The sequence below is a fragment of the Triturus cristatus genome, chromosome 7, assembly GCF_964204655.1.
Source record: "Triturus cristatus chromosome 7, aTriCri1.1, whole genome shotgun sequence".
In the NCBI taxonomy this organism is placed as follows: domain Eukaryota; kingdom Metazoa; phylum Chordata; class Amphibia; order Caudata; family Salamandridae; genus Triturus; species Triturus cristatus.
Genome location: NC_140590.1, coordinates 260,688,493 through 260,707,692, shown reverse-complemented (window position 1 = coordinate 260,707,692; position 19,200 = coordinate 260,688,493). Strand labels below are relative to the sequence as shown.

The following is a 19,200-nucleotide window of genomic DNA, read 5'->3' as shown; positions in this document are numbered from 1 at the left end:
GGCCCTGTGCTCTTGAGGCACTGCTTTTGGTGGAGGCTGTTGCAAGGATTGTTCCCAAGCCTGTATCTTGGCATTTTCTTCACGCTCTTCCTGCATAAATTGTTGTAGTCCTTCAAAGACAATGCCTTATTCTTCACTCGCTCTTTGTGCAGGAGGCTTGTTTCTTTGGAGCCGGTTGTGTGTACTCATAAACTTTGTGTGGCTTAGGAACCCCAGTGGTGAGACTTTTCTTCTAGTTAGTGGAGTGTCCATGTTGTTTTCAGTCCTTGGAACCAAGGACTGTTGATTCCAAGGCGCTCGAGCCCAAAAGTTTCTTCGGATCTGATGATTTTCTTGGGGTCGCAGTCTGCTTGGCATCCTTCGGTGCAGACTTATGCTTCGGTACCGGTGGCTCAGTCAGTGCAGACTTGTGCTTCATTGCCAGAGCAATGCCAGAGCCGTCGCCATGCAGTGGCTTTCTTGCCCGATTGGGATCAAGGACATTCTCATCCCTTCTCGGCTAAGAGGCATGCTCATGGTGTCGGCCAGAGCCCGGGGGTAGTGGAGGTGAGAGTACTGATGACCCCCTTTCAAAGAAGATCTTACTCACGGTACGTGGCGGCGTCTTGTTCCTCAGCTCAGATACAGGTATCTGCCTTGGCAATGTGGGCCCCTCAACATGCACCAGAGCGTGTTCTTCCCCAGAGACTGAATCGGAAGAGACGTAGTGGGGGCTGTCGGTGACCACCCCAACTCCTACCGGAGCACTTGCCTCGCTGTCATGCGGGAACTCAGACTCGCCCGCCAGTCCCATGGAGTGTGCAAGACATTGATCTCTACAGGTTCGAAGTGTCTTTTTGAACAATGCACAAGCGTCTTCTTTGTGCTCTGGAGATAGACACAAATTATACACTTTGAGCATGTCAGTGTGCGCGCATTTGGCCCCACACCTAGGGAACTGTCGGAAGAGCTCCATCAACCGGAGACTGTCGTCTCGACGGGCGTGTGCGCATAGGGTGTCAGCTAGTTGGTCCCACCACGCCTGTCATCTACTGGATATCCGAGTCTTTTCTTGACTGTAGGCTGCATGGGGCATCGAATGCTGCAGAGCTCCCACATAATCCGTCCGAGCCCGATAGCGGAAAAAAACATTCTAAGGAGATGTTTAAAATGCATAATACCGCGAGGGCGCCGATCATAAAACTTAGAAGATAAACAATTTGAGAGTCCGGGCCCAACACTAGATGGCAGAAGAATGCATAGCATGTGTATCTGCAGCCAACACATGCTACGATATCACACATTATTGAATTCAGGCGTATGTACTCTGCCTTTTATAGGAAATAATTCATAGTCATGCACCCACTTATTCAGTGGAACGGACTGATTTTAATATACCATCCAGGAATTTAAGATTAAGCCACGATAATAAACTGAGAATTCCATGGTATCTTACGGCAGATAGAGAGCCCAACTCATTAGAAATATACTTGAAGGGAGGGACACAGGAATCATTAGAGATACCATATGTAAGAAAATGGAGTAGTTACTTGGTTTATATGTAAATTATTTATGTATAATTTTCTTTCCTCAATCGTATCCCCCTCGCCTCCTACCCAATTGTGCACTGCCAGTTATTGGATATCTGCGACTGTACTTGTACCTTTTTTTAAATGAAAATAAAAATAGATCCAATCCTAAAAATGGAAAGAGCATGCCCAGACCATTACACGTGCTCTTAAAGATACTCCTGGGGCTTCAGTGATCCTGGCACAAATGAGCTTCTCAGCTCTTTCATACCTCTCAACAGACACTGACAAAGACGTTTAACGTTCTCATGCAGGCCCTCATACAGTCCCTAAAATACTCTAGGCACTGCTATGAACATACCCTTGTAAAAGCAACCAGCAAACCTGACAAACATAAACAAAGCATTGCACAGGCCATGTAAAGCTGATATTCATAGCACGGAGATAAACTTCACACTCCACCATGGTGTATGCAGAGTCATCTGCAGGCTTCTCACCATATGGTAAGCATTTAAAGGTGTGTAGAGAGGAAGCAAATCCGCATGGCGGATGGGTGGCCAAAGGGCATGCTATCAGATGCAGATTTCAGCATAAGTTATCACACTTGGAGATAGGGGTACCAGGTAAAGGAAAGAGTACATTAGAGACAGAAAATCGGATTAGCACATGCCAGTTGAAGAATGGCTACAGCCCACTTCAGCTTCATTCTAAATGCTTTGCACCTGGCCTTCTGCAGGCTACCAGCACTACAGAAACAGTACAACAGCACTCGGGGAGAGGTTGGATAATGCATAATGGACAAGTCTGCAGGACTAGCACTGTATTGTAGCTAAGTAAGAGGGTGCAACCTGGGTACACGATCAGCCCACTATGCTTCAGAAAGAGTAAAATGCACAACAGTGAAGAGTACTCTTGAAGGAATGCAGGATACCAGGAGAGGATAAATATATGGTGTGATATATCACTTCTGGACTCATTTCCTCTTTTTCTTAAAAAAATAAAACAATGAAATAGGATTTAACCCCTTCGCTGCGGCGGACATTCCGCTGCAGCGCTGGGGGGGGGGGGGCAGGGGGGCAGCGCGGTGGGCCTGTGCTCATGACGGAGCCGCTCCGTCATGAGCCACAGTTGAGCTGTGCTCATGACGGAACGGTTCCGTCATGACTCCGCCCATTTGCGTTGTCCCCTCGCACAGGCGGGGAAACAGCGCCGCACAGGCGGAGCGGCCGCCAACAGGATTGTCATGACGGAACCGTTCCGTCATGAGCACACGCCAACCGTGGCTCATGACGGAACGGTTCCGTCATGAGCAGGGAAGGGGTTAAGTGGTGAGTTACAACAAAACAAACATAACAAGGTCCAGGTAAAAAGGAGTCAATTGAAAAGATCAGATTCAGAAGATGCAACACAAGACTCAAAACATTCCCAAGGAAGGTAGTACACATCCACGCCACATAATGTGGGGAGAAAATGCATCTAAGTGATGGAGACCAGAGTCTCCCTCTGCCAGGCTTGTAATATCTGTCTTCTAGAACTACATAACTTCTACATTATCCTGCAATACTTAGACACCCCACCTCATAGCTGGCTGTCACTCATTCAAAACATGCTTCTATAGATATTCCCAGTTATCAAAACATACCTGTGCCCAGGTACCAAATACTCACAGGCAAGGACACCGCTGGTGGTGCAATCAAAGCCAGACTGTAGATTCAGCGGAATCTGCGGTGTTGGCGCAGGACGAACTACTGGTGGGGGCTCCTCCTTGGGCTCAGACACACTGTCCACCTCCACTTCCACCACCTCCACTGGTTCTGGCTCTTCTGGCACAAAAGCCACATCGGGTGTCTTGCAGCTGCTGTCCACAGTCTGGGAATCAGGGGTCAGATCCTGCTCTGGCGCTGGCTTTGGTGGACTAGGTGGTTTCAGCTGGCACTCGGACTTTTCCGAGCCAGACCACGAGGGCTCTTCATCCTTGATCTCTATGGGACTGGGGACCTCAACACTGCAACTGTCTGCCTTGGACTTCTTTAGAGAAGTTTTGGTCTTTAGCTTCCGTTTCTTTTTCTCTGCCACAGTCTTGATTTTTTCACCAGTGGGCAGGGTTGTTGCGCTGTCATCTGTTACTCTGGATTTTTTTATACCTGTTTTGGCCTTTAGTCCTTTCACCTTTTTGGGTCTTACCACAATCAGTTCTGCAGGAGGCTCCTCATCCAGCCTTGGCCGGCCACTGGAGAAGTCAGGCAGAGTCTCCTCTGATTTCATGAAGGGTGAGCGGCTCTCCCGGTCCCTGCTGAACTTTATGCCGATGGAACCAGCATCTTTTACAGATGTAGTGCTGCTCACTCCTTCCCTGATGAGCACAGCCACCTTTGACTGTAGCTTAACCTTTCTGGTGCTGCTCTTGCTATCCTTATGGCTCCCCTTCACCTTTTTCGGAGCCTTCTCCTTTTCAACGCGCAGCTTGTCCTTCTCAGAGTTTACAGACTCTGCGTCGGACAACAGCTCCTCTTTAAACTTCTTCCCATACCTCTCCCGACTTGAGCGGTCATCTGTGAAGGGCCTCTTTCTTTCACGGTCTTTCCCTGTTTTCTGTAGGCCATCATCTACATCGTCCTGAGTGCGATTCTTCTCATAGTTCATAGAGGAATTCCTCCTACTTCCTTCTGCCTTGCTGGGTATCCGCTCAAACACTCGCACACTTTTGTTCTCACGATCATCCAATGGCTCCCTGTCTGAAAAGCATGTTTCAAAGCTAAGACCTTCGGAGTCATAGAGTACTTCTCTTTTGGCAGAGATTTCTGGAGTGCCTAGCATGTCATCACGATCATCACGTTTCTCCTGCGGATTGACAGTGATTGTCCTCTTAATGGTGAAAAGGTCATCATCGTTCAGGTCCTGGATGGACGGTGGCACCACAGTGCGACTATCTCTCCTCCGGCGCTCGAGGAGCGGAGGGATGACTGGAGTAGACATTTGTAGTGGATGCCTGTCCCGCTCCTTCACTTTCTCTCTCTTCTCGCTTGACCGTCGCGCCGTCTTCTTCTCACGCTCTCGTGACTTTGAACGGGAACGTTTCTTTTTCTTTTTTCCTTCTGATCGGTGCTTCTCCTTGTGTTTGTCTTTCCTAGACCGATCAGCACTGGGTGTTCTTGACCACCGACGCTTTTTCTCCTTTGACTTCGATCTTCTTCCCTTCCTCCTTTCTGCAGACACTCTCGAAGAGGAACCCAGTGTACTGGTGTTAACAATAGGCGACCATGAGCGGGATCGCCGGCGATCTCGCGACCTGGAACGAATGGTTTTGTGTCTGGATCTGGAACGGGAACGCTTGCGTTCTTTCTCCTTGGACTTTTTTGGTGTAGTCCAGGATGTGGCTGTTGATCGGGCATCTTTTGACCTCTTGCGCTCTTTAGACTTCTTGCGATCCCTTTTAGCTTTTTTCCTGTTGCGTGAGCTAGAGCGTGACTTGGTCTTTCTTTTGGACTCGCCAGGAGATGTAGATTTGTTGTGGTACCTCTCTCTACGTTGGTTAGTAATCTTCCGTCTCAGGTCTAACCCTTTCCATCTGCTGTCTCCTTGGTTCTCTCTTAGGTCTATCTGCAGAGCACCTTCCTCATCCGAGTCAGCATGAAGTGAAATCAAATCATCACCTTCTACAACCCTTGTAGGCCGATCAAGGACACGACTGCGGTTACGGAACAATCGCATGGGACTGAAACGATCCTCCTCTTGCTGCACAATCTCTCCTTCCTCAATCTCTGAATCATAGCGGCGATCCTTTTCATCCCTTCTTTCTGATGATCGCCTAGACTTGTGGTGTGACCGTGGTTCTCCACCTCTTTTAGCAATTTTCTCCAGACGAAGGTACGATTTTACATCTTTTTTTGCATACGACTCTAAGGAGACTTTGATTTCCAATTTTGATTTGGAATCGGCCTCAGATGTGAACTCAGCTTTGCGGGTGTAGTCTTTACCAAGATCCACCGTGACCACTCTCCTTCTGGGCTCCAGCGCCACCTCAGACTCATCAGACACTGGTTCTTCCTTCAGCAATGAATCTGCACTAGAAGGACTTTTAGATGTCTTTTTATCAGATTCACATTTTGGCTTCTCTTCGGACACCTCTTGTTTTTCAGTATCCACACTAGAGACTGGACTATGAATGTCTGCTATAACCCTTGGAGAGACTTGGTCTTTAGAGTGTTTTTCGTCATTGATTGTTTTTTCACCAGCTGCACTTTCCTTATTCAAGGCATTATCAACATCTTTACCTGTTTCCGTTTGCACACCTGAGTCTTCCCTTGGTTTCTCTGAACCTGGAAAATCCTGACTCAGGCTATTGTCGTCATAAATGCTAGCCAGGACTTCAGAAATCTTATCCTCTGGGTTAGGGGCATCATTCTCACTGTCAACAGGAAGGTCATTCTCACTGTCAGATGGGACATGGTCTTCACCGTCAAGAGGGGTTGGGACATCGTCTTCATCAACTGGGACATCGTCCTCACTGTCAATGGGAATTTCATGCTTAGCATCTGATATCTCGCACTTCGCCTCAATAGGGATGGTGTGCTCAATATCAACAGGCATACTGGCCTCAATGTCAACCGCTATAGGGATCTCACTTTCAGCACTAACTTCAGTCTTTTTGTCACTGGGGGTGTTTGGCTTATCAATGGGGGTGTTTGGCTTATCAATGTGGATATCTGGCTTATCAATGTGGGTGTCTGCATCAGGGGGGATGTTTGTCTCATTGTTAACTTGGACACCTGGCTCATCAAGAGGAATATCTTTCACATCACCAATAGAGACATTGTCTGCAATGGGGTTGTTTGTCTCGCTGTCAGCAGGGCCCTCTCTTTCGTCAACAATATGGGAATCAGTCTCGTCAACAGGGACATCATTCACATTGTCAATGGAGATGCTTTCATCAATGGGGACACTGTGTACATTAACACTGTTCTTCTCAACAGTGACACCATTCTTATTTCCAAGTAGGTCATATTTCTTATCAATGGGAACATCCTCATCAACAGGGACACAGTCATCAGTGGGAACACAATCCTCATCATCAACAGGGACACAATCCTCCTCGTCAATGGGAACACAATCCTCATCCTCAACAGGGACACAGTCATCATCAATAGGTGCACCATCGTCATCATCAGGAACACAGTCTTCCTCGTCAATTTGCAAATCATTCTCATAATCAATATGGGTATCGCTCTCATCATCATATGGCACGCTGTTCTCATCATAAGGTGCACTGTTTTCATCATAGGGGCTAACTGGTTCACCAGATATTTTGTCCTCCGGATCAAAAATACTGCTGTCATCTTCATAAGTGATGGCTGGGGTGTCTGGTGGCCTCGTTTTGTGTATGGGGCCCAGATCATCATCGTCATCCTCATCTTCATAGATGCTGGCCAGTGCCTCAGAAAGTCTGTCCTCAGGATCAGGGATATCGTCATCATCCTCGTAAGGGGATGGGCTGCGCTCTGAAGAGCTGGCGTTGGACCCTGTTGGTTCGAAAGGATCATACTTCTCATCCTCTAACTCCTGTTCAGGAGAATGTCCATAAGAAAAGTCACCATTCAAGTTCTCTTCATCGGTGGGATGAAAGGGATCATAGATTTCTTCGTTCTGGGGCGAGTGGCCTTGTATCCCAAACCCATCACCGCCACCACTATCAGAATGGTGCTGTGACGAAGGTGAAGATGATGAACAACTACTAATGGACTCTACCTTCTCTAACGAGTTAGTGGGGGGTTGGGAATGCTGATTTCCGGAAGAGGTGGAACAGCTACTTCCAGCGAAAGGTCCTGGCTGACCATTGGACACACCAGTGCCATTGCCCAAAGTATAAACCCAGCAGGGATGCAAACCTGAACTCTGTGCCGCCCCAGTCCGAGAAACATCAAATCTACTTGTTTGGTTGGAATCAAAAGCATGTGGTACTCTCAGAGGAGTGCAGTCACTACTAAAATCCAACACAGGGCACACAATATCAGGCAATTGAACCTCTAACGAATGAGCTTTGCTAGAGTCTCTAGGACAGCAAATGTACTTTTCATCCACAGTCCTAAGGCTCTTATTTCCAGAAAGAGCAGTGGTGGTGGCAGGTGTATTCCTAGTCCTGCCCAAGGTCTTTGGACTACGAGATTGACGCATACGTGGTGTGGGTCCCTTGCTTCTGAGTCCTATTGGTGGTGACAAGCTACTTAAAGTGTCTCTAAATGAAAGCGGAGATTCTCCTCTTGCGGGAAGCACCGTGGGACCCAGGCACACTGCAAAGAGTGGAAAAGAGAATGGTGAAGAGGTTACAGCAGGGAAAGACATGATATTTCTAAACGAATAACAGAGGAGTCAGAAGAGATTAACAATTTCTACTTGTACTTTAAATTCTTCTTAATCAAACTGTCACAAGAAACCTGAACGAAAAGGACTTGCTCTCTAAAGTGAGGGTAAATTTTTAAGTGCACCTTATCTCGGGTTGTGACAATATGGCAAATAGTAATAACAGAAGAGCAGAATGGGGGCTCTGGACAAGCACCTCTCACTGCAGTATCAGTCTGAAGTTTTAGACCTAGAGAAAATCAGCTGGTTTATGGTGGCAGTAAACGTCCACTACTCAAGATGACTGTTACCATGTATAAAAGAGGAGATCCAGTGCAGAAATGAGGTATACATAGGTTCTGTAGAAATCTCTTGCTAGGGGAAGCTTCTATTCGTAGAGAAAGGCAAGAAATGTTCTCAATTGCCATACCAGATTTGCAAAGCCTCAAGTTTTGATCACTTCTGAAGAGCCCAGACTGGGTTGCAGAGCAAAGTCCTACGTCGTCTATCCGTACTTCAGCAACAAGTTCAACTTCAGCCACTGCATCATCCATACTGTAAGGAACAAAGCAATATTAAAAGATTACGTGGTTTAGTCAGAATAAACTAAAGAGAAAAAATGGGACAGATTGGGAATATGAGAATGGGAGAAAAGAGAACAAGGGAGAAAAAAAGATTACAGAATCACAAAAGCAATGTCCCAGGAAGACAAAGTGTAAAAGGTGAGGTAAAAGAAACAGAACTGTACATCAGACAGGTTGGTAAACAAGACACAATTAGCTCAAGAGTTTTATTTGCAAGCCTCAGGCAAACAGTACCTAAACAAAACTTTCACCCCTCAACAAGCAACCCAATAGTCGTTTAACCGACTCCCACCATGCAATTTCTAATTATAAAATAGAGAATTTAATACATTCATCATCCGAAAAGATATTTGTATGGATTAAAACATCACAAATATCAACAAAGCATACACACAACCGCCCCTTTAATACAAACAAAAAAAAATCAAGGCATAAACATATAATTTGGAAGGCGTTGTGGAATGCCTTTATAGTACCAGACTATGTCGAGCTACTCAAAACTAAAACTTCATTAAGTCATTCAAATCATTTCAATGATCCTCTGCGCGCCAATCTCTAAAAAGAACTTAAATCCTCCATTCTCCCACTCTGGCTCAAGATTGTTCATGAATCTCTCTTGCAGGGCTTGATTCCAGATTGCCTTAAGATAGGCCATGTCACCCCATCCCAAAAAAGCCAAATGCAGACTTAACTGATCCTAAAAACTCTAGACCAATTTCTAATATCATGACTTTTGCCAAACTACTTGAGAAATGCGTACACACACAACTCTGTAATCACATCGAACAGTTTCAACTCCTCAACTAATACCAATCAGTCTTCAGATCATGACAGTACTTCAACTGCTCTGACACACATTGTTAATGGCACCCTGAGACTAGCTGACCAGAATGAAAGTTCCCCATTTATACTTTTTGATCTTTCCTCTGGGTTTGACACGGTCAAACATTACAACTTGATTGCTCTTCTGGAAAAAAGGATGGGGTTATAGGGCCCAGTTTTAAATTGGTTTGCCTCATTTCTAAATAATAGAACACAACAACTATTCTCATTCTAACAGTAGTCTCGTCTCAATTGGAGTGCCTCAAGGATCTGCACTATCACCCACGCTCTTCAACTTCGTCTACGGTCTTGCTCCAAGAATATGGAATGCTCTTTCGCCCGAAATCAGACTGACCCTTCGATTGCCACATTAAAAAAAGAAGGCAAAGGGTAGCTCCTGAATAGCTTCCTGCAACAATGACCTGAAGCCGCCCGTTTACTCATTTTACCATTTAACAATGAAATTTGTACTGCTTTATACCTTCTATGACGTGGGTCGTTTTTTCCGCATTCTGCTTGCCCGATTACTTAAATATTTAGTATTTATACTTTTTCCTGTTTATCTTGTATGCTTTCATGTATAGCGCTCTGATACCCTGATGGGTCATGTTCGCACTATATAAAACCTTTCAAATAAATAACTCAGTAGTAGTGCACCTAGTACACTAATTTAACTTTTGTAGTACGTTAGTATACATGTTTAACTTAAAAACACTTTAGGAGAGTGGCCTTTGTTTGCATAGTTACCCCCATGTTTGCCTGACATCTGATGCAACCCAAATTATTGTGCCCTAGGTCCCTACCAATCAGGTTCCCAGGACCTGTGTTCTTTCCAAAAATTGTACCTTTGTATCCACAATTGGCACATTCCTGGCCACAGGCAAGCACCTTTTAAAAGGTACCATGGGTACCAAGGGCGTTGTGGCAAAGGAAGGCCTCTGAGGGCTACAGCACCTATTGTGCCACCCTTAGAGGCCATGCACCTTTACCCACACGCTCTGCCACAAGTGGGCTGCGTGTTTTGGTGCAGAGAAAAGTGAAAAGTCAACATGGCACGCGCCCCTACGCGCCATGCCTGTAATTCACTGCCTAAGGCCTAGGTAAGTCACCCCTCTAGCAGGGTGCACTAGTCCTAAGGTAAGGGTACAGAGGCATGATCCCTGTACCCCTACAGCGTCTAAGCTAATTCATAGACATTGTAAGTGTAGTAAAGCCATAAAGACTATATGGCATGGGAGTTGACTAATACAAACTCCACAGCTCCATAATGGCTTTACTGAAAAACAGGGAAGTTTAGTAGCAAACGTCTCAGCACATTAAACCCACACTGCCAGTGTGGGATTTAATGTAAAATGCACACAGAGGGCATCTTAGAGAACCGAGATCTGAGCTGCGGGCGTGGTCGGTGGGTCCTCCAGAAAGGGGCTGCAGGCGTTGACCGGAGATTCGGGGCAGGTCAGAGATCACCAGAACTCAGGTCAGGATAGACGGGGAGACCTCCTCATGGTGTTGGGCCACTACCTCAGGCCATGGGCGTCAGGTGCAGAGTGGTGCAGACTGATGGATTTGGCCGGAGTCTGAGGGTGAGCAAATCCAGTGCTCACAGGAGACAGTCTTGGTTTGAGAAGGCAGGGCTGGTACTACGGGATCTTGGGGTCTGCTGCCTCTCTCTGGTTGGCTGGGTACCCCCTTCTGCAAGATGGCGAGGACTGAGAGTTGTGCTTCATCGGTTCTGACCTCTACTTTGGCAGGAGAATCGTCAGGAAATACAAGTTAGGAAGAGAGGAGTGGCCACTGTTGCCAACTCCATCCCTCAGCCAATTAGGAAGAGGCTCATGACCCTCGGGAGAGTAGCATAATAGGAGGTGTACCCACTCCAAGGAAGGGAATCACTGGTCTCAACCTACACACCCCTGTAATGCCCCTAAATTTAGTATTCAGGGAAACCTTGAACTTGCCTCCTCAGATTCGAGGAAGAAAGAAGGACCGAAGAGCAGTGCTGACCCAGAAAGAAACCGAGGACACCAAGTGACCTGGCCCCAGCCCTACCGGCCTGCCAAACAGCGAAGAAACTGGCGTGTCCCGCAGCAGCAGACCCCCAAATGTCCTCCACTCAACTAACAGACTGTCTCCAGTGAGCCCCGGATTTGCTAAAACCAAAGACTAACCGTCAAGAGTCCGGACTCTGCACATCTCTGCACCCCGCAGCACCGGCCGGAGGTAGAGTGGCCCCATGCTCCAAAGAGGTCCCCCCAATGATCTTAAGTTGGGATCCAGTGACCCCTGACCTCCCACAAGTTTCAAAACTAAACCTGCAGCCTTTACTTGAAGGGTCCATACGACCATGACCGAAGGGTGTAAGACAATTGCTCCCTTGACCGAAATGGTCCAGGAAGTCCGACCGCATCTGTCCGACTGATGCCGACCAAGACCGATCGCAGCCTAAGGAAACCGATGACTAAGACATCTCAGCCCTCGACGCCTTCCCGGCCTTGGGGGGCCCAACCGACTGTTTCCAAGCATCCTTCCATATCCCCAGTCGATGGTCGCCTCCAAGAAGTCCTCCCAAACGAGCCTGGAACTTTCCGAAACTGATGGTCTCCACTAGAAGCCCAGGGACTGCAACGTCCGCTTTACCTCCTGCACCCAGCCGCCACTGTGCCGCTGGCGGTGCAGTTCTTGGGTCAATCGTTGGCCCCTACAATGCCGACCGCAAACTCAGGAGCTTTGCTCCCACACTCAAGTAGCCTGCTTGCCAGCAGACCACAAACCAAAGGGGCCCGTTGGCTAAGGTTGGGCCCCTGCACTCTGCACCCAGCAGCCCCAGTGCCGCTGGTGGTGCCACTAGTGTCCCCTTGGACCTTGGGGAACCTTGGTCCTAACCTTGAAACCTCACCTTCATAAGTCCAATACTTACCCCGAGTTTGATAACCATTTTTTCCTCCCTCAGGGACTTATAGTATGAGATTTGGGCCTAGAAAGTGTTCCATGTAGAACTGCTATTGTAGGGGAAAAAGTGAGCACTGTTGCAACGTAATCCAAAAGTAATCAATAAGTATTTACTGTGTAATGCTAAGTATTCTGAAACGTGATATCAACCTGTAAATGTTACAATTATAAGAACAACTGCATTTCCTTGAACAATCGTGCATTTGAAAATACTTATTACCAACCTATACCAAGTGCTGCTTGGTTCTAGAAATAAACTATATGTATAACTTTTTTATACTTCCCTAATGGGTCTGGATTCTGCCTCTGAGCGTGTGACATCAGACACACACACACACACACACACACACACACACACACACACACACACACACACACACACACACACACACACACACACACACACACACACACACACACACACACACACACACACACACACACACACACACACACACACACACACACACACACACACACACACACACACACACACACACACACACACACACACACACACACACACACACACACACACACAATGAAAAAACAAAGGTTAAGGATAACTTCTAATTAGGAAAATTGTATGCCTTCTTTCTATACAGACAACAAACGACACAAACAAAAAAATTCTATAGTTATAACTTACATTTATAATTGGATGGATGCCAATGTGCTAATCCTAGGCTTACAAACTTTGACAGAAAACAGACATTTGAGGTGAGCAACTTCAGAGTGTCGCTGGTGTTGTACAGTGCCCTGTGCATGAGCTGCTCTCCACCTAAACTAAGGAACTTCCCAGAGTTCTCTGCTGCTTTTTTGCATAATTTATGTGTCATTCTATGTCTGCAAGGGTATTGTTTTGACCTATACTGGGTGCTCCCTTGCGTCTGGACAAACCTAAACCTCTCTGAAGAGCTATGATACATGATGCGTCAGGGGTTACTTTTATTCATTCCAGGTTGTACTCGACTGTATTTTACTAGTCCAAAGCTGAAATATTGTGCCTGGAGTAGTGTAAGAAAGTGCCTTCTTTTTGCAGGGTTGCCCCCAATGTTTGTTAAACTACTGATGTACTTGGACTGAGTGTGCCCTGGGTTCCTGCCAAACAGGTACCCAGGACCTATGTTCTTTCCCTAACCTGCATTGAAGACAAAACCCAATTGGCACTCTTTGGCCACATGTCAGTCCCTGATAAATGGTACCACAGGTACCAATGGCACTGTGGCCAGAGAAGGCCCTTAAGGGCTGCAGCACTTATTGTGCCACCCTTAGAGGCACTGTGCCTTTACACACACTGCCTTTACAGGCTGTGTGTTTTGGTGCAGAACAAAATGAAGAGCCGACATGGCACACATCCCTGTGTGCCATGCTTACAATCCACTGCACTAGCATAGGTAAGCCACCCCTCTAGCTGAGTGCACTATACCAGTGGTGAGGGTACATGTGCATGAGCCCTGTACCCCTATAGTATCGAAGCCAATTCTTAGACATGGTAAGGGCAGTAATGCCATTTAGAGTATATGGTGCTAGGAGTTTGTCACTACGAACTCCACAGTACCATAATGGCCTTACTGAAAACTGGGAAGTTTTGTATCAAACTTCTCAGCACATTAAACACACACGGATGCCAGTGTGGGATTGAATGAAAAATGCACACAGAGAGAATCTTAGAGATGCCCCCTGAAAAAGGACCCAATACTAGTGTCCAGGCTGAGTGGCTGCTCGCCAGATGCCACCACCAGACATATTTCTGGACCCCTGGGTTGAGAGCCTGCTGCTCTCGGGGGGTCTGAAACAAAGCACATCCTGGTACGAGGTGCCAAGCTTCCTCCCCCAGGATGGGCAGGGTCGACTAAGGGGAAACTTCAAAGGCTTGCCGCCTTTGTGAGCTTCCCCAGACCTAGCAACTGGCCCCACCGGTTCTGATCCCCCACTTTGGGCAGGAGAATCAGTGGGAAAACCAAGTGAGGAAGGGAGGTGTGCCTACCTTTGCCAACAACACCCCTCAGGTGGGGAGGTGAGGTGAAGCCCAACTCTCAGTCCCCGCTATCGTGGGGGTGGGGGGTACCCAGCCAAACAGAGTGAGGCATATGCCCCCCTCCAACTGGAGGGTGGCATAATATGGGGAAGTACCCACCCCAAGGAAGGGACCCATCGGTCCCAACCTTTAACTACCTGTAACGCCCCTAAATCTAGTATTTAGGGGCAACCCTGACCCTTGCCTCCTCATTCAAGAACCGACCAAGAAGAACCGAAGAAGCCGTGCTAATGCTAAGAAGGGCAGGAAGCCCACTGACTTGGCCCAAGCCCTACCGGCCTGTTCCCACCCCGACCCTGCAGAATCCAAACGCCGGTGTGTCCTGCAGCCAGCAGCTTCAATAACCAGAAAGACCTGCCCTGCCTTCCAAGCCAAAGACTTTGTCTCCCGTGAGCACCGGATTTGCTCACCCACAGACTCAGGCTACGGCCAAATCCACGAGTCTGCACCACTCTGCACTGAACACCTACGGCCAGAGTTCGAGTGTCCCAACACCACGAGAAGGTCTCCCTGGCAATCCTGACCTGCGATCTGGTGATCTCTGACCTGCCTCGAATCTCCAAGCGAAGCCTGCATCCTCTTTCTGGAGGATCCCTCAAACCGCGACGGTAAGGAAAACCCGACGCCTAAAGACAACACTGCATCTGACGTTCCACAGCCTTGTGTGGCCCGACCAACTGTGTCCCCAGGCATCCCAACTTACCTCTCCAACCGGTGGCCACCTCCAGAAGATCTTCATCCCCGAGCCTGCAGTGTTTGTTGTAACCAGATAATCCCCATTGAAATCAACAGGGCACCCGACGCCAAAACAGCACCATGCACCCAACCGCCCCTGTGCCGCTGCGGGTGCACATTGTGTGCTAACTCGTTTCCCCCTTTGCCCTGAGCCTAACACCAGACCCACACTAGCCGGCCCACAACCTTGTGGCCGGCTCGTGAGCAGCCACAAACTGGAGGCCCCCTATCCCCCGATTGGATAACACTGGGCCTCAGCACTCTGCCGCCCTAATGCAGCTGAGGATGCTTTGAGAGTGCAACCTTCACCCTGGGGGAACCCTGGTTCTAACCCCAGAAACCCGACTCCCACAATCAAGTACTCACCTGTAAACCGATAAAACCATTTTCCTCCCATAGTATTACATGGACAGCTTTTCTTGAAAATTGGTTTAAGCGTGGAGTAGGTGTGTATGGAACTCTAAGAAAACTGCAAATAAATTAAAACTGCTTTAATTACTTTTTCCTCTAGGAAATGTCCCAGTGTGATAATCTAGGCATCTCACACGGAGTATAAAAAGTAATCCATAAAGTAAGCTAACAGTAATTTCAACTGTGTACAAAGTATTTACAAACCTGTAACAGTCATTTTCATTCAGCTTGTTTGTGTTGTTCAACCTGCCTTGAAAAGTACCATTTATACTTACCTGTGTCAGGCTTGCTTGGTTCTAGGAAATAAATATAACTAAATAATATTTTTTATACAAACAAATTGGTCTGAGTTCAGTCTTTGAGTGTGCAACATCATTTCTTGCCTGAGTGTGTAAGATAAATGCCTAGCACTATCCTCAGATAAAGCCTTAATGATCTCCCACACTACCACAAATAGAGAGTAAGGTATTATCTACTTTTACCTCTGCCTACCTTTGGGGTTCCACTGGATGTGCACATTATACCTTACTTTGGTATAGTATATACTGAGTCAGCTTCCCCTTTCGTGGGGGCAGTCCATCCTGCGGGAGAGGAGGCATGATATCTCTGCCCAGGATGGGCTTAGTTTCTGGACCACAGAGCGGAGGTCCTCTACTCAGAGGTCCAGAAAACTGTGTGGTGGTGGCAATGGCATGCAGCCATTCAGGAACCACACTAGGGCTGGTCTATATTCAGGGGGCATCTCTAAGATGCCCTCTGAGTGCATATTACATTAAATCACACGCTGGCATCAGTGTGGGTTTAATGTGCTGAGAAGTTTGCTACCAAACTTCCCCAGTTTTCAGTAAAGCCATTATGGAGCTGCGAAGTTAATAGTGACCAACCCCCAGACCATATATTCTTTATGGCTTTACTACACATACAGTGTCTATGAATTAACTTAGACGCTGTAGGTGTACAGGGCTCATGCCTCTGTACCCTTACCTTCGGACTAGTGCACCCTGCTAGAGGGATGACTTACCTAGGCCTTAGGGGTGGCTTACCTAGGTCTTAAGCAGTGAATTGCAGGCATGACACGTAAGGGGTGCATGCCATGTTGCCTTCCCACTTTTCTTTGCACCAAAACATGCATCCTGCATGTGGGTTAAGGTGCATGCCTCAAAGGGTGGCACAATAGGTGCTGCAGCCCTCAGAGGCCTTCCTTGGCCACAGTGCCCTTGGTACCCATGGTACCTTTTACAAGGGGCTTGCCTGTGGCCAGAGATGTGCCAATTGTGGATACAAAGGTACAATTTTTGGGAAGAACACAGGCCCTGGGAACCTGATTGGCAGGGTCCTAGGTCACATCAAGCCAGGTTGCATCAGATGTCAGGCAAAAAAAGGGGGGGTAACCATGCAAAAAAAAAAGGCACTTTCCTAAAGTGTTTAAGAGTGTGTGTGTTAAACATGTATACTAACCTACTACAAAAGTTAAATTCGTGTACTAGGTGCACTACTACTGAGTGAGTTATTTATTTGAAAGGTTTTATATAGCGCGAACATGACCCGTCAGGGTATCAGAGCGCTGTACTAAAAGCATGCAAGATAAACAGGAGAATGTATAAATACTAAACATGTAGGTAATCAGGCAAGCAGAATGGTTCTTACCCCAGAATACCAAATCCCACAAACTTGTACTTACCTTTAAACTGATAACTCAATTTTCTTCCATAGGATTGCACTGACTGCTTTTTCCTAAAAATTGTTTTAAGTGTGGAGTTGGTTTTGTATGAAACATTGAAAAACTGCAAATAACTAAAAACTGCTTCAATTACCTTTTCTCTAGGAAATTTACCAGTGTGATATCTAGGTATATCACACTGAGTAGAAAAAGTAATCCATAAAGTAAGCTGTAAAGTAATCAAAAGTAATCTAACAGTAATTCAACTGTATTGAAAGCATTTACAAACCTGAACAAAGTAATTTTCATTCAGCTTGCTAGTATTGTTCAGCCTGCCTTGAAAAGTACCATTCACACTTACCTGTACCAGGCTTGCTTGGTTCTAGAAAATAAATATAACTAAATATTTTTATACAAATCAAATTGGTCTGAGTTCAGTCTTTGAGTGTGTGACATCATTTGCTGATTGATTGTGTACAACAAATGCTTAACACTACCCTCTGATAAAGCCTTACTGCTCGCCCACACTACCACAAATAGAGAGTAAGGTGCTATCTACTTTTAGCTCTGCGTACATTTGGGGTTCCACTGGACTCTGTGCACACTATACCTCAATTTTGGTAGAGTATATACAGAGCCAACTTCCTACAAGTAGTAAAAAGCTTTTGTCATTTTACAGCTCGGCATGGATGGTACTGTGCTAATCCTATACTCAAACACTTTGCTGTAGAAATGGCAAAATACTTTGTCCCTGTCTATCTCGGCGTGGATGGCAATGGGCTAATCCTATGCGTCAGAACTTTGAAAAAAAAGTAGATATTTGAGGTGAGCAATTTCAGAGTGTCGCATGTGTTGTAGAGTGCTCTATACAGGAGCTGCTCTTCACATAAACTAGAGTTCTCTGCTTCTTTTTTGCATTATATACACACACACTATGAAAAAACATAAGGATAAGGATAATTAGGGAAATTGTAAGTCTTCTTTCCATACAAACGCAACCTAGACTACACAAACATTAAAAATTCAAAAAGTTATAGTTATAACTTACATTTATAATGTACACGTGAGCTCAAATTACTACAAGTCATTTACCTTCGTAAAAAATCTGGTCATCTCATTCGCCACACTATATTAACTATAACTTGTCCCTTCTCCATGCACTAGTCATACCCTTGCATATTACATAAGTTACAGCATGAGAAATCATAGCATTCATAACATTTATAACATCTCAAATGACATGATTTATGAAAACACAGTGGATGGTAGAGCGGCGAGTTACAGTTAATGTATTGCAGCGAGTGAGGTGACCAGACTGTGAAAGGTGGTGTCATTTATTGTAATTTGAAGGTGGTTTGTAAATTATAAATTTTAGTTAGAACTATAACTTGAATTTCTGATGCTTGTGTAGTCTAAGTTGGGCTTGTATAGAAATAAGTAAAAACAATATCCTAATTATAACTTATCCTTAACACTTGGTTTTTTCATTGGCTTTAAATTTTTAAATATTTTTTTCAAATGATGCAGTTTACTGTTGAAAGGAGCGTCATTAGCCGGAGTGTGAGAGGAGAGTGTCGTAAAGTATACTGTCATACGGTACAATGTGGTAGAGAAGAATGTGGTACAGTGGAGTGCGTACAGTGGAACAGCATAGTGTAGTGGCGTACACTGTAGTGGTGTAGAGTGGAATAACATTGAGTTTAGTGGTGTACAGTCTAGTGACGTGTAGAGCAGTAGAGTGGCGTACAGTGCAATGTCATACACTGGGATAGCAAAGACTATAGTAGCGTATAGGCAGTGGAGTGGCGTACAGTGGAATAGTGTGAAATGCATTGGAGTACACTGAAGTGGCGCACAATGGAGTGGCATAGCATTGAATAAGGTAGAGTGGAGTGGAGTAGTATTCAGTAGAGGGCATTAAGTGGAGTGGCGCTAAGTGGAGTGGCGTACAGTATAATAGCAGAGTACAGTGAAAGAGTGTAATGGAGTACAGTGGATTAGCGTAGAGTGTGTGTGTAGTGGTATATAGTGGAGTGACCTAAAATGTAATAAGAGTGGATTGGAGTGGCATAGAGCAGCGTGGAGTGGCGTACAGTAGTGTGTTAACTGAAACAGACATAGCGTGAAAGTGTGCGAACAGATGTAGTTGTAATG

The 19,200-nt window shown here is 46.2% G+C and overlaps 1 protein-coding gene across 5 annotated transcripts in view; it reads right to left on the bottom strand.

Moving 5' to 3' along the window:
- Positions 1-19,200, bottom strand: part of SCAF1 (SR-related CTD associated factor 1) — a 301,034-nt gene that overhangs the window by 121,308 nt on the left and 160,526 nt on the right. For all 5 annotated transcript variants that reach the window (XM_085616151.1, XM_085616152.1, XM_085616154.1 and 2 more), the window contains 2 exons: positions 8,275-8,399; positions 3,176-7,795 (listed from right to left, as the gene is read on the bottom strand). In XM_085616151.1, coding sequence (XP_085472277.1) covers positions 3,176-7,795; positions 8,275-8,399 — 4,745 coding nt within the window. The remainder of the gene's footprint in view (positions 1-3,175; positions 7,796-8,274; positions 8,400-19,200) is intronic.